The sequence below is a fragment of the Takifugu rubripes genome, chromosome 4, assembly GCF_901000725.2.
Source record: "Takifugu rubripes chromosome 4, fTakRub1.2, whole genome shotgun sequence".
NCBI lineage: Eukaryota > Metazoa > Chordata > Actinopteri > Tetraodontiformes > Tetraodontidae > Takifugu > Takifugu rubripes.
This window is the reverse complement of record NC_042288.1, coordinates 6,326,721-6,340,160: the sequence shown is the minus strand read 5'-3', so window position 1 is coordinate 6,340,160 and position 13,440 is coordinate 6,326,721. Positions and strand designations below refer to the sequence as shown.

The window sequence follows — 13,440 nt, the reverse complement described above, 5'->3', positions numbered from 1 at the left end:
ATAGACATTCAACTGTTTGCATGTGTACTACTGTACTGTTGTATTTTGTGCAATCATTACCTACGCCAGGGGTTATGCAACAGCCGGCGTTAGTCTGAAATGTTATGAATGGGTTTTAATCAAATTATCCGGGTAAAAACCCGAGCCTGAAGTATAGGGCGACCTCCTTTTTTCCCTTATGGCTAACCCGAACAAGCACAGTATTTATCCTTATCACTATCTTAATGTTTTTAAAGTTATATCTTCGTCGTACAGTATGCCTGGCGGTTGAGGACGGTTGCTATTCCGTTGCCTACCGCTAGGTGGTACACCGAGTGGGGAGCGCTTCTCATTGGACACTCGCTCGGAGGTGGAGACCCCGCGGCAGCTTCTGCTTGATTGACGTCGAAGAAGAACACAAGATCGGATTACAAGATGGCGGTCCGTGGACGTTAGCTCAAAGGCCTTTAGAGTTGCTGTGTGGGAATATTATAATTCGGCACTACGTATTCTCCTCCTTCAAATCGTGAACTCGACATGTTAAGGGAATAACTATTAACATATTTTGCTTACGACTTTTACACAGACGCGCATGTTTAGTAACATGCAGCTGGAAACAAAGCTAACAGGTCGAGGGTAGGAAAACAGACGAGGTGAGGCTATAGCTTGTTAGCGGCTAGCTAGTGTGCTAGCTTCTATTTGGATAACAATGTCGGACACTCGGCGGCGAGTGAAAGTATATACGTTGAATGAGGATCGGCAGTGGGACGATCGGGGTACCGGACATGTTTCGTCTACCTTCGTTGAGCGACTAAAAGGAACATCATTATTAGTTCGAGCTGAATCAGACGGTAAGTTCCTAGCTAGCGTAGCCGCAGTGACGTTTCGTTGATTAGCGTTAGCAAATCTCTTGTTCAGAAAGAATGATTTTTGTTAACCACTTCATGCGTTTGTTCATCGAATATGACTCAGTCGCCTAAACTTTTAAATATTCGTTTGTGGTTGTTTGGAGCGGGCATATTTACCTCTGCAATGCCACATTTGTTGCACAACTTTGGCTAGCAAGCCTGTTTATCTGGCGACGTGATCGTAGTAGCATGGGGGGCCTCAATAGAGTGATGTTCACACTTGTGATCACATCGTGTTTTGGCTTATTCAAAATCTAACCATGTAAACTCTTAACACTGTTATCGCGAGCTATTATGTGTATATAAAGCAGATTAGAAATAAACACACGCCGGTTATTGATGTGGCAATTTTAAGATTAGAATTTAGTTTTTGTGTTGGAACTTTATTAACTTTCACGTTGTATACAGGAAAGCTTAAAGATGAGTAAGCAGCAACCATCCACCCATTAATCTAACTAATTTCTGTTATTTCTGGCAGTTGATGAAAAGTTATACCTAGTTATACCCACTTTTCATTGTTGCAGGATCACTGTTATTGGAATCGAAGATAAGCCCGAACACTGCATATCAAAAACAGCAGGTAAGTACTGTTTACAATTCAGTTGTGTTTAACATTTAGTAATCCTCAGGATTTTTTTTTTTTAATGGCTGGTGATTGTGAGAATAGAAGGTGCAGATGTGATATTTGGAGTATTAAAACATGAAACTAAGAGAAGCCTCCATATGAACCACTTTAAATCATTAAATTATGGAACTTTGTGTTTGAATTTGTTTTGTTTTTTTATATCCCCAGGACACACTGATTGTTTGGTCTGAAGCAGATAATTATGATCTTGCCCTAAGTTTCCAGGAAAAGGCGGGCTGTGATGAGATCTGGGAGAAGATTTGCCAGGCAAGATTTTTTTTGTATTATTAATAATTTGGGTGCTGTTTTGTGACAGTTCTTAAGTATTAGATTTGGGACTTGTTTGTGCAACAGTTGCAAGCGACTTATTTATCTAGCACATTTCTGATGCCCAGGTTCAAGGCAAAGACCCTGCCCTCGACATCACCCAAGATCCCATCGATGAGTCTGAAGAAGAGCGTTTTCCAGAGGAGATTCCAGAAACAAGCCACCTTGTGGAACTGCCTCCGTGTGAGTTAAGTCGACTGGAGGAGATTGCCGACTTGGTTACCTCCGTCCTGTCGTCACCTATCCGTAGGGAAAAACTTGCTCTGGCTTTGGTGAGTGAGGGCTACATCAAGAAACTCCTGGGCTTGTTCAGAGTATGCGAGGACCTGGATAACAGGGAAGGCTTGCATCACCTCTATGAGATTGTCCGGGGTGTCTTGTTCCTCAATAAAGCAGCCCTCTTTGAGGTGATGTTCTCAGACGACTGTATCATGGATGTGGTGGGCTGCCTTGAGTATGACCCAGCGCTCGTCCAACCTAAACGTCATCGGGAATTCCTGACCAAGACAGCCAAATTTAAGGAGGTTATCCCTATCACGGACTCTGAGCTGAGGCAAAAGATCCATCAGACATATCGGGTGCAGTACATCCAGGATATCATCCTACCAACGCCGTCTGTCTTCGAGGAGAACTTCCTGTCAACACTCACATCATTCATTTTCTTCAACAAGGTGGAGATCGTCAGTATGCTGCAGGTATTGAGCTAAAGTTCAATGTCTTTTTCCCCCACAGATAAACTTCCTCAACACGTTTGTGCCTTTCGGGACTTGTTGGACAAGTTTTACTTTCCAATTAGCTTTTAGTTAAAAGAAAAACGTAACTTCTAGACTGAATCCACTCATTTGTTCAACAGATGTAACCTTACAGATTAAAAGAAGGTTTGCGGTTCATACATATGTGTAGTCCTTTTATAATAGATGCAATATTGCATTAATGTATTCTGTTTCAAATAATTCATTATCTGTAATGGATACTTGAGGCATAATGAAGTGTATTTCTTATTTGGACTTGTTTTTTCCTTTTAAAGGAGGATGAGAAGTTCCTGACGGAGGTCTTTGCACAGCTTACAGACGAAGGAACCGACGACAGTAAAAGGAGAGAACTTGTAAGAGCATCTTATTGGACAGCAACATTTTTATTCACCCTTTATTCATGTTCCCAGTATTGAATATTTTCTTCATTGCTGTGTGGAAATATCTTCCAGTTTTGTAATTTTAGTCACATGCATTTATTTTTCTTTACTGTTTGCAAAGGGAAATATTTTTAATCATTCATGATAAATCAAAATTGTTAAAGGTCAGAATCAGAACAACCGAGTGATTCTTTATTGTTTGTTTTCATTTATTATTTAATTTTTACTGTTGATTAATCTTTACTTTTATGATTCCCAGGTAAACTTTGTTAAGGAATTCTGTGCATTTTCACAAACCCTGCAGCCACAAAACAGGGATGCATTCTTCAAAACTCTGGCCAACCTCGGCATCTTACCTGCTCTTGAAATAGTCATGGTACGCTGCGACCGTTGTGGTCAAATGAGTGTATGTCTGTAAAACTCAGCTGGGTCGCATGTCAGCGTGTTGCCTTTCTCGCATTAAGGGAATGGATGACCTGCAGGTGAGGGCAGCCGCTACAGACATCTTCTCATACCTGGTGGAATTCAGCCCCTCCATGGTCAGAGAATTCGTCATGCAGGAACCACAGCAGACAGATGATGTAAGCAAGTAACGATGACGTCAATAATCCAGAATTCAATTTACAAAATTGACACCATGTGTTTTTTTGTGTTAGATTGTGTTATGATATTCTGTTGCGTGCAATGCTGTGGTGAATTTATTTTTAAATTTGGGTGCTCTTTTTTTTATAGGATGTTCTGCTGATAAATGTAGTGATCAAGCAGATGATTTGTGACTCTGACCCAGAGTTGGGAGGAGCGGTACAGCTGATGGGGCTGCTCAGAACTCTCATTGACCCTGAGAACATGCTGGCATCCACTAATGTAAGTAAGACTAACGGGCGTAGAGACCAAAGTAACACACTAACTATACACGTCTCTGCCTTAAACATTATCATTAACTCACAAAAACATCTTATTTTGGTTCCTCTAGAAAACGGAGAAGACCGAGTTTCTGAGTTTCTTCTACAAGTACTGCATGCATGTCCTGACTGCTCCTCTGCTGGCAAACACAGCACATGATAAAATCTCAAAAGGTGAGTTGAGTCAGTATTGAGTGTTCCAGACCAGTTGACCCTCACTGATTATTGTGTTTGTCATCTTTCAGATCTACAGGAGGGATCGGCTAAAATAAACCCAGTGTGTCCAGGTCAGTGGAATGTCCAGAGTCCTGTCAAAGCCCTGATTGGTGAAAAGTCGGGGTATATTCACAGCACTTGCTTGACTTAAAAATAGATCTGGTCCCTCATGTTTAGCTCTACCTTATAATTTATATTTAGTTCGGCTTTTTTCTCTAGCCGGCATGTCCAACAATGATTTGAGGCTGTTACGGGGAACCTGGGATTTGTCTGTCTGTTAGCAAAATAACTCAAAAGTACAGATTTGAATTAAATGACACAATGCTATAGGTGTACCCTGTAGCCCACAGCCTCGGCCTAGCAGCGTGGAATCACTAGATTTAACAGGAATAAATGATTTCAAATCGCCTCTTATCACTGTCCCCAAGCATATAATAATCTGTATGTTACAGCTCACTACTATTGAGAGGTTTAAAAATAGCTTAACTGAGTCTGGAGTGTGGTGGAACGATCAGCCATATGTGTGTTCCAGTGTCCAGCTGCTGAGGACAAACTAATAATGGAGTGTGTTCAACGCTCTAAGTAGCTCGATGTGTTTTTTCAATTTTTATTTATATGTTTACTTTTAGACAACTTCCAGACAGCTCAGCTACTGGCGCTGATCCTGGAGCTCCTGACCTTCTGTGTGGAGCACCACACCTATCACATCAAGACCTACATCATGAACAAAGACCTGCTCAGAAGAGTGCTGGTGCTCATGAACTCCAAACACACCTTCCTCGCGCTCTGTAAGTCCTGGACACACGCTGTGGTTTTATCTGTTTAAGCACATTTTGCCACGTACACAAATACAGATGCTTGTTTATTTCCAAGGTGCCCTGCGATTCATGCGTAGAATCATAGGTCTGAAAGATGAATATTACAACCGCTACATAATCAAAGGAAACCTGTTTGAGCCTGTCATCAATGCCCTGCTGGACAATGGCACCCGCTACAACCTTCTCAACTCGGCCATCATAGAACTGTTTGAGTTCATCAAAGTTGTGAGTAGAAGCACAAATACGTCTGTTGACACGTGAGGAGGGGTTTTCTGTGAGTGATTTGTGTATTTGTCTTTTCCAGGAGGATATCAAGTCTTTAATAGCTCATATTGTGGATAACTTTTACAAAGCACTTGAATCCATTGAGTATGTGCAGACTTTCAAGGGGCTGAAAGGGCGGTACGAGCAGGAAAAGGACAGGCAGAGCCAGCGAATCAGCAGGTCGGTAGAAGCTCAAGCACGCGTATCCCCCCCTCTTTCAGTAGATCACACCCCAGTTTTCCCTCCAGTAGATATCGAAGAGATGCCAGGTCTCTGGATGAAGACGAGGAGTTATGGTTCAATGATGACGACGACGACGATGAAGGAGAGCCTGTCGAGAAGAGTCGAATCGAGGACGACTTCTCTGACAGTTACGGGAAATACATGGAAGCCAAGAAAGGTTGGCACCACCAGCATCTATGAATATACCGAGCGTGTTATCGGAGCGTAGCGGCACATTTACCATCTCGACTGTGCGTTCTGGCAGGTGCCGCCAATGGTGCCGGTAACAACGTTAAAGCTGCTGCACTCCCAACAGCAACAGCAGTCACTCCAAACAGCAGCTCAGCATCTTCTGTCAAGACGGTTTCTCTCCCTGCCACACCAGTGATGAAGGTAAGATTGTTGATTAATGACTATTAACCCCGGCCTAACTGCCGCTGCTGAGGTACATACACGTGGTTGAAATGATGAACAACGCTAATAAAAGCATGTTGCCTTGACTACGATGTCACTCAAGATGTTTGTATTCCTTCTCAGACCACTCTGGTTGGTTTAGTGGATTATCCCGATGATGAGGATGAAGAAGACGACGATGAAGAAGAGCAGTCTCCGAGGAAGCGACCTCGCTTGACTTCTTAAAGCTGATTGTACTGATTTGGTGGTCAGGGTGAACGGATTTGGTCCCATTCTTCCTCCTCTGGTTGGCTCATTGGTCCATGGTGTGCCTGTGCCATTTTTCATTCTCAGTGAGGAGGCGGTTAAAGCTGAGACCTTGACTCACTGCCCCCCCCCCCCAACCTCTGCTCTTTTCTTCAGTGGAAGGGGATGAAGAGACTCTTCTGGAAACCACCTGCTATTCCTTGTTGATTTTATACTGACCCTTGACCAACAGCCTCCTTAGGGGATCCCAGTCTACTCTGTCCTTTGCCATTTCAACCCTCTTCCATAAATCTTCTGTTTTTCCAGTTCTGATTTTCTTCAAAACTCTTTTCCCATCACCACCATCTCCTCTTTACTGACCAGTTAGAGTTCCTGCTGAAAACAACAGTGCTATGGTGGTTCCCAGTGCTGATCTGTTGCTATAGCAACAGGAGCAAGGAAGCTGTGTACGACGGCGACCCAGGAACCCGTGCGTCCCCACTTGTTCCATCTTCAGCCTTTTGGAACCTGAACTAATGAGCTCCAGAGACGGAGGAAAAGCAACAACCAGCCAGTGTACGAACTGTTCCGCAGGCCAGTCAGGCTAGCAGGGCTAGCCGTCAGTTATAGTAAGCTTGACTGGCTGTAGTAGTGTGTGCCTCCCTGCAACAGAACTGTCCACGTTTGTTGGGGATAAAGGATCTAGTGAACTAGAATAACTGAACAAAAAGTTGAGACGAGGAAATTGACTGAAGGCAGACATTTATCAAGAAAACTGACCAGTGGTGAGGCTTGGATCTAGAGGAGCAGGACTCGAACCTTCAGAAACCATGGCATCATTTTTGCCAAGGCTCACTGTAAAATATACACACACACAGAATTGCATTAACCTGAAATTCTGTATTTCATCACTTTGTTAAGAAGTATTGTACAGAGTTTTTCCCTTTTTAATCATTTGCCCTGGTTTGACTTTCAAAGGGCAGGAAAACCTTCCGACCTGTGTATTTTTTCTTTTCTTTTTTTGCACAAAGGTTGGGTCACTCTTACCTGTCCAGTCAAGTGCATTTGATTTATTGTAAAATGAAAAGGAATTTCAGATGCTGGTTTTAAAAATAACATTAAAAACTGCAGTAAAGTCACTGTTGTAGCCAAAATTCCGAGGATGTCTCTCTTTTGTGCCCACACGTACCCCAGAATTGTCTGACGGAGCTGAAAAGTTGCTCTTCCTCTATTGGCGCGTGTTGTCTCAGGAGTTTGATCGTGTTCAAAGGCAGGAAAAACAGTTCGCAACACTGCCAGCTGGGAAAGAACATCTTCTGTTCTCCAAGATACATTTTATTACCCTGTAAATAACTTTTTTTTTAAAAAAAATCCCAGCTGAACAGTTTTTATTAAGAAAAAAAAAAAGATTTGGACAGATCAGAGGTGACTGACCAACAGGCAGGCAGAGGTTGGTTAAAATATTCCTCAAATTTACCAGAACACCCTGCAGCAGACAGAATGAAGCGTTATCAGACAATACTAAAACTGCAGAGTTGCTCCACAAACGGTGGTGTAATGACCAGTTTATTACCTACAGCCAGTTCTTTTTTTTTTCCTGTCCCAACAAGAGTTGTTTTTTAATTGTCCTAAGTGCATTTACCAGCACCATTAATTCTTAACATTTGTATGAGTTTATTTGATACATTTTGAAATTAAATGTGACCCTGACATTGAACTGGTTACTGAAGCTTTGTTTTGATTTGATTGTTGCACTGACTGGCCAACAGAGGTCGCTATTCCTTCATCACTCCATGCATCGAACAAATTCCAGATGATTTTTATAAAATGTGATTTATTTTAAATGGCATACATGAGATACAAAGTGACAAATCGGGATCTTCCCTCTTTTTTTATGAAAATATCCCATGTTCAGTTTCACAAATCCCACCACATTCTTTGATTAGGATGAGCTGCTAATGTTATTAGCACAAGATTTGAGCAAATCCTGTGAAATTGAACAAAACTGTACACGTGTGCATCCTAATGACACATCAACAAAATATCACTTTCTGATCTGTAACCCGTAATCTCATTAAACTCCATCATATTTACACTTTACATTTATTGTTCACCACATATCCCATATATCATTCAAAGCATTTCTCCCTTTCCTAATTTAATCTCATCATACATTACCAGGAACTTTTACCACATCTGTCAGTGTAACAATCAAGAATGCGCCAAGAAGACCTGATATTTCCTTGAATGCGACATAAAATGATTTCTCTAGATTAAGAGTGGCAGAATAACTAGATTACGGTAGTAACACACGACAGAAGGGCTGGGCGTTACTTCCTGATCACTTCCTCTTTCAGTTTGTCAGCCAGGTGTTTTCTCTTCTGTAGCTGCTTCCTCTCATCAGCAGACACCTTCCTCTCCTCAGCAGACACCTCCTGTGAGGAGACCAGGTAGATTTTAATACAAATAATCTATAATCATCTCTAGCGATGATGGAGAAGGGAGGGAAGACAAACTATCACAAACACATGTACAGACTTGCTAAAGTCGGCTGAACAAATGGCTGATGCTGATGCAGGCAGCATAAGAAAAGCTTTCTGTTGGAGTCTTCAGTGGAAGGGACACTGCTCGCTACCAGGAGTTAAACAAGCTGCCTATAGTAATGCAGCAGGTGCAACACTGCAGCATGAACAAATTCACTTGGTCACATCAGACAGGTGGATCACCTTCTTGGAAGAGTTACAGCGTTGTGCTGAGGGAGGAGGAGGAGGAGGAGGGGGGGTACAGGCCCCATTTCTCTGGGACTGTCCCACTGCCTCCTGACAGGCCAGTGTGACAAGATGAAAATGAAAACCGCACAAAATAATACACAAAAAAAAGAGCAAAGTCAGACGGATTGTGTGAAATTAGGACGATAAGAGTTAAAGAATATCAGGCGAAAAACAAATGAAGTCATATGCTGCAGTTACCGGGGACACGTTGCTGGTGGTGGTGGGTTCAGGGTTCGAAGTCACCTCCGGAGATGTCGGTGTGCTCTTCTGCTGTTCTTTTTTCAGCGCATGCAGCTTGTCTCGCTGCAGGCGCAGATATGCTGCCCTCTGCTGGATCTCTTCCTGCTGAGACGTTGACAACTCCTGGAATTAAATAAAGGCGCAACCAAAGATGTTGAACTAGCCAGAGAAAGGTGAGAATTCTGGGCTGTCTGACCACTCCTTACTAGGTGAATAAACCTGGAGTTACTTTATTATGCCCTTCGCTGGAAAACACATTCTTTACTGCCAGGACATGAAGATGAATTGAAACGACCCAGACGGACTTACTGTAAAGGGCTTAGAGAAGCCAGCCTCCCTGTGTGCCTCCTCCAGGCACGCCTCAGACACCGGCTGGCTGCCGCCGCCCTGCGCACACCGTGGTGGCGTTCTTACTGCAGGAAGGACGCTGTCCTCCACGCCGTTACGCTCCAACTCTGGACGCACACAGTGTGTTTCAGCGTGTTAATATGTCAGTCAGAGAAGCTTGTGGTTCAGCTGCTGGTGGAAAAAAAGACTGAAGCTCTTCGGATTTACCTGGAGTGACTGTAGATGAGGAGCCGCTTAGAGCTCCGCTCTTCTCTGTTTCAAGTCTGGAGATCTTGACTTCTTTTCTCGCTGCTGTGCTTCTCTCCTGCAGTAAATCAGCCAAAAGAATGAATATTCCTCAGATGATATCGCACTCTGCCTCCCCATATAACATACTAATGATCTATTCACTCCTAAATCACACAAACATTCATAACACTATTGGAAAATTACACCATTACTGCACAACATATATAATAAGTAGGTTTAATCAGGATATCTAGTAAACATCGATTGGAATTGGCATTAATGCATCCTTGGTTTTAATATGGATGTACTAGGTGGATGGGTTTAGGTTACCGGATTATATTCAGTGGCACTACTTCCATTCACTATTCGGGTGTGGTGAACATTATTGCTGCCACTGCTGTCACGATTCACCTCAGTTTTGGCCTTAATGAAAATGAAAAACCAACAGGACATTATTGACAACAGTGCTGCATGAGTCCCAACATGGGAAGAGTCATGTTGGAAACAAAGCTTCACCTCCGCCCTCTTATATAACGGAGGGTGGCCTACTTTGCTGATTGGACTTGCACAAAAAGGCTCACATGCTTAATCTGAGGTGCTACAGTCTGGCAATCATCAGGATTTCATTTAGCTCAATTGGTCTCAGGATTTTTACCTTGGCAGAGTTGCGTTGTTGGCCGGGGGCAAAGTTGGTATCTTGGGCTTCTCTGCTGATGGCTGCTGACTTGTGGGAAGTGCTGCTGCGTGCGGAAGGAGTCTCAACCTCCAATAGCTGCCTCCTTTTTTGTGCTTCATATTCCTCTTTTGACTTTCTGACAGAAAATGAAAGTGAGCTGTTGTATTATCTGGGTCAATTGAGCCTTTAGTAGCGGAAACATCACTCAGGCTTGCTCACAGGGATCACCTGGGCATCACACAGATCCTTTAATTTGATTCATTTAATAGCTTAAGTTGCCTTACAGCAGACACATACACATACAAGCATGTGTGTATGCACAATAAAGCAATAATAAGAACATCTTTTAATGATCAAATATGTGCAGTTTGAGCTTTGTGATGCATGATTGCTCTACTGCGTGTTGCATTGTTTGGGTGAAGCATGAATGACAAAACACAAATATGAAAGGAAATGAGCAATTCATGCGCATATCAGAAATGAATTTTCGTAAAAATACAGAATAGAAATGCTATTTCTCCGCTGAGTCAATCCCACGAACTGAAATTAGCTGCATCTTAAGGAGCTTAACTGCAGCATCATGAAATGCAAAGTGTTCTAGTTGGCCAGGCAGCTACATGCAAAATCCCATTAGAGAACAGGGACAAGAGCTTCCACAGTCTTGGACACATAATGTATAGACAAGCTGCCCACTGCAACATGCCCTAATATTCATATTACTGCATGTAAAATGATTAAATTCATCTGAAAATGTATCAATCATGGACACTAAAAATAGCACCTAAAGAAAATATTGTCCTGTCACTTGGGTGAAAATGCCACAATGAAACTTCCAAAGAGGCAAAAGGGTGTGTGCATGTGTGTGCACGTGTGTATAGGTGGAAAAAAGAGAGACAGATGAGTCTTACTTGAGAACATCCTGTAGAATACTTATTTCTTGCTCCTCCAACTCTTTCATCTCATCCACACCATCAGTTAGACTATCGGGAAGGCTTCCTACACACATACACACACATACACACACATTAAAATGACCTACATTCGCAAGAATTCCACCAGTATCTTAACTCAACGTTGAACTAGTGAGAAAAATGTGTTAAATTAACCAACCCGAAGTTTCCTTGATGATCCGGAGGGCTTGAAGCTGCAGCTCCATGTTCTTCTGGACCATCATTGATCGAAACATCTGGAAGTCGTCTGTAGCCAGAATTGGCTGGAACACTGACTGAAAGAAAGTGAAAGAATGAATGAACAGATCTTCAGTGTCAAACATTTATTAAAAACTACTTTAACACAAGTTTTTATTCTTATTTCAGTGAGGCAAATTTAAAACAAGCTAAACAAAATCCAACTGAGAAAGACAGAAGCAACAGTTTTCCTCCACATACAGCAAATGTAAGTTCACAATGAAGCGAACCTATAAGAACGCTTATAAATAGTAACCAGGATTCCCGTTACCCCAAATGTGTACACTGTCTCAGGTTCCTCACATTAAAAGCCCTTTTTTCATGCACCTATTCACCAGATTAGAGGAATTAATTATTTGATTAAAAACAGATTAACTTAATCATTTTGTCATTTTATGAATGAACTAAAAAAATGGACAGAACCTGCAGCAGCTGCGAAATTAAACTTCAGCATCACTCAGTGATTTAAGGTGCTTTAATCTGGTGAGCAGGTCAGTGAATATCCATCTCAGGGCTAATTAATTAGATCTACATCTCCAGGGGATACCAATGAACTCCATCCTTTGAGATCCCTGTGTGGCCACATTGCACCTATGGATGATAATGTTGAGAAATTGGCCTCTCCAAGCAGCAAACACATATCTGAATATCCACCTAGATTAACTTGAAGATGGCATCTTATACAAGGAGCTTAAGATACCTGCATTGTTTTAGACTTGGCAAAAGGAGACGTGCAGGCATCCAGAAACTGCTGGTCACTGATGCCAACTTCCCTCATGTAATTATCCAACAGCCTCTCCACCTATAACAGCAAAGCAGCTTACATCAGCATACTTTGGTGAGTCTGCAAAGTAAAATCACTGTTTAATCCAGCAGACGAAGTATTGCATAGAATCAGGGTGCTTGGATGCAAGTCTGTACTCACCAAGGTCTTATACTGCATATGGATGTCTGTATATGACAACTTATTTTCCTCTTCATCATCGAAAACTGAAAGTATGCAGGCTAGTTAGACGAAGCAGCCAAAAGCAAACCGTCCAGCCATAAACTTATATGTAACGGAACGTTTTGCAGCCTTTAAGTTACACAAGCCTGATCTTTATGATAAAGTTCGCTCATTTTACTACTTTACCTAGCCAGCTAACGGTGGCTAATCCGTTGTGCTACCTCTGGATTAGCTTAGCCACTAGGCTAACAGGGCACAGACACACAAAAAACATTTGACATGTCGTCATATGTTCTTCTTTTACCTAAGGACTTTGTCTCAAGGAATTCATTGATGGGGATGAGCCATATAGGACTGCTCAGGTAGCCAACGATGCTCTCGAAGACCCATTCACGGTCGTCCTCGGCCATGGCTGCTCCCGGGTACCAACACGGCCAGCGACGGCGCTCAGGTCAGCAGGTCCAGCTTTACTTCCGACACACGGGCTGAAAAGCACGGGAAAATGCATCTGTTCCGACCTGCACCTCGCAGCGCTGCACACAGACAGCGCACTCATCAATTTGCCTCTAAGGGTGGCGACGCCTAATCGGTTTCTATGGTAACCATTGCGTCAGCACAAACGCCAAGTTACAGAAGCCCAAGAGGGACCGATCCTGCAGGAATTTGGTCATTTACCTATAAGTTATCGGCCAGCATCGAGTCACCAGGCGGCAACGACGAACCACACTACAATGCACTACAAATCTCTTCTTTTCAGACAGTGTAATTTGCAATTCCAAACGTCAAAACCTGTTTTACTATCCCCAGCCAATACAAAAACCTAGCATGTCATTATTAATATAAAATGCAATAGTAAATCAACAACAATTTAGTCCACATGATAGTAAAGTTAGTATGACACAGGTACCAACCTGGAGCAAATGAAACCGGGCATGACGGGGAAGCCCTCTTCCAGGATTAGCCGTAAGGGTAAGCCCGCCTTTAATTAACAGTCTTCATATTAAAGAAACAG

The 13,440-nt window shown here is 42.6% G+C and overlaps 2 protein-coding genes across 6 annotated transcripts; one reads left to right on the top strand and one right to left on the bottom strand.

Annotated features, from left to right (window-relative positions):
- Window positions 1–372: 372 nt before the first annotated feature.
- On the top strand, window positions 373–7,749 carry ppp4r3b (protein phosphatase 4, regulatory subunit 3B). 2 transcript variants are annotated; one of them, XM_011603121.2, is made up of 16 exons: window positions 373–830; window positions 1,412–1,467; window positions 1,681–1,779; window positions 1,908–2,534; window positions 2,867–2,944; window positions 3,231–3,347; window positions 3,436–3,552; window positions 3,704–3,835; window positions 3,945–4,047; window positions 4,119–4,160; window positions 4,719–4,877; window positions 4,963–5,132; window positions 5,212–5,351; window positions 5,420–5,571; window positions 5,659–5,786; window positions 5,931–7,749. In XM_011603121.2, the coding sequence occupies exons 1-16, from the start codon at window positions 689–691 to the stop codon at window positions 6,030–6,032; spliced, it is 2,364 nt and encodes a 787-aa protein (XP_011601423.2). In that variant the 5' UTR covers window positions 373–688; the 3' UTR covers window positions 6,033–7,749. The 2 variants fall into 2 exon arrangements, with proteins under 2 accessions (XP_011601423.2, XP_003963927.2); XM_003963878.3 differs by having other exon boundaries at window positions 374–830; window positions 5,423–5,571.
- Window positions 7,750–7,846: 97 nt separating this feature from the next.
- Window positions 7,847–13,359, bottom strand: cfap36 (cilia and flagella associated protein 36). 4 transcript variants are annotated; one of them, XM_011603122.2, is made up of 13 exons: window positions 13,340–13,359; window positions 12,733–12,913; window positions 12,408–12,472; window positions 12,183–12,284; window positions 11,406–11,520; window positions 11,204–11,291; window positions 10,275–10,431; window positions 9,950–10,042; window positions 9,599–9,695; window positions 9,353–9,498; window positions 9,002–9,166; window positions 8,759–8,851; window positions 7,847–8,467 (listed from the first exon to the last, which is right to left on the bottom strand). In XM_011603122.2, the coding sequence occupies exons 2-13, from the start codon at window positions 12,836–12,838 to the stop codon at window positions 8,363–8,365; spliced, it is 1,332 nt and encodes a 443-aa protein (XP_011601424.2). In that variant the 5' UTR covers window positions 12,839–12,913; window positions 13,340–13,359; the 3' UTR covers window positions 7,847–8,362. The 4 variants fall into 4 exon arrangements, with proteins under 4 accessions (XP_011601424.2, XP_011601426.2, XP_029690644.1 ...); XM_011603124.2 differs by lacking the exons at window positions 9,950–10,042; window positions 13,340–13,359 and having other exon boundaries at window positions 12,733–13,048; XM_029834784.1 differs by lacking the exons at window positions 8,759–8,851; window positions 13,340–13,359 and having other exon boundaries at window positions 7,847–8,445; window positions 9,001–9,166; window positions 12,733–13,047.
- Window positions 13,360–13,440: the final 81 nt, after the last annotated feature.

Coding starts and splice junctions, on each gene's coding strand:
- ppp4r3b (XM_011603121.2), top strand. CDS start 689: ATGTCGGACACTCGGCGGCGAGTGAAAGTATATACGTTGAATGAGGAT. Junction 2,945..3,230: donor ACAGTAAAAGGAGAGAACTT/GTAAGAGCATCT, acceptor TATGATTCCCAG/GTAAACTTTGTTAAGGAATT. Junction 5,352..5,419: donor CAGAGCCAGCGAATCAGCAG/GTCGGTAGAAGC, acceptor TTTTCCCTCCAG/TAGATATCGAAGAGATGCCA.
- cfap36 (XM_011603122.2), bottom strand. CDS start 12,838: ATGGCCGAGGACGACCGTGAATGGGTCTTCGAGAGCATCGTTGGCTAC. Junction 11,292..11,405: donor GATCATCAAGGAAACTTCGG/GTTGGTTAATTT, acceptor GTATGTGTGTAG/GAAGCCTTCCCGATAGTCTA. Junction 9,696..9,949: donor GTGCCACTGAATATAATCCG/GTAACCTAAACC, acceptor GATTTACTGCAG/GAGAGAAGCACAGCAGCGAG.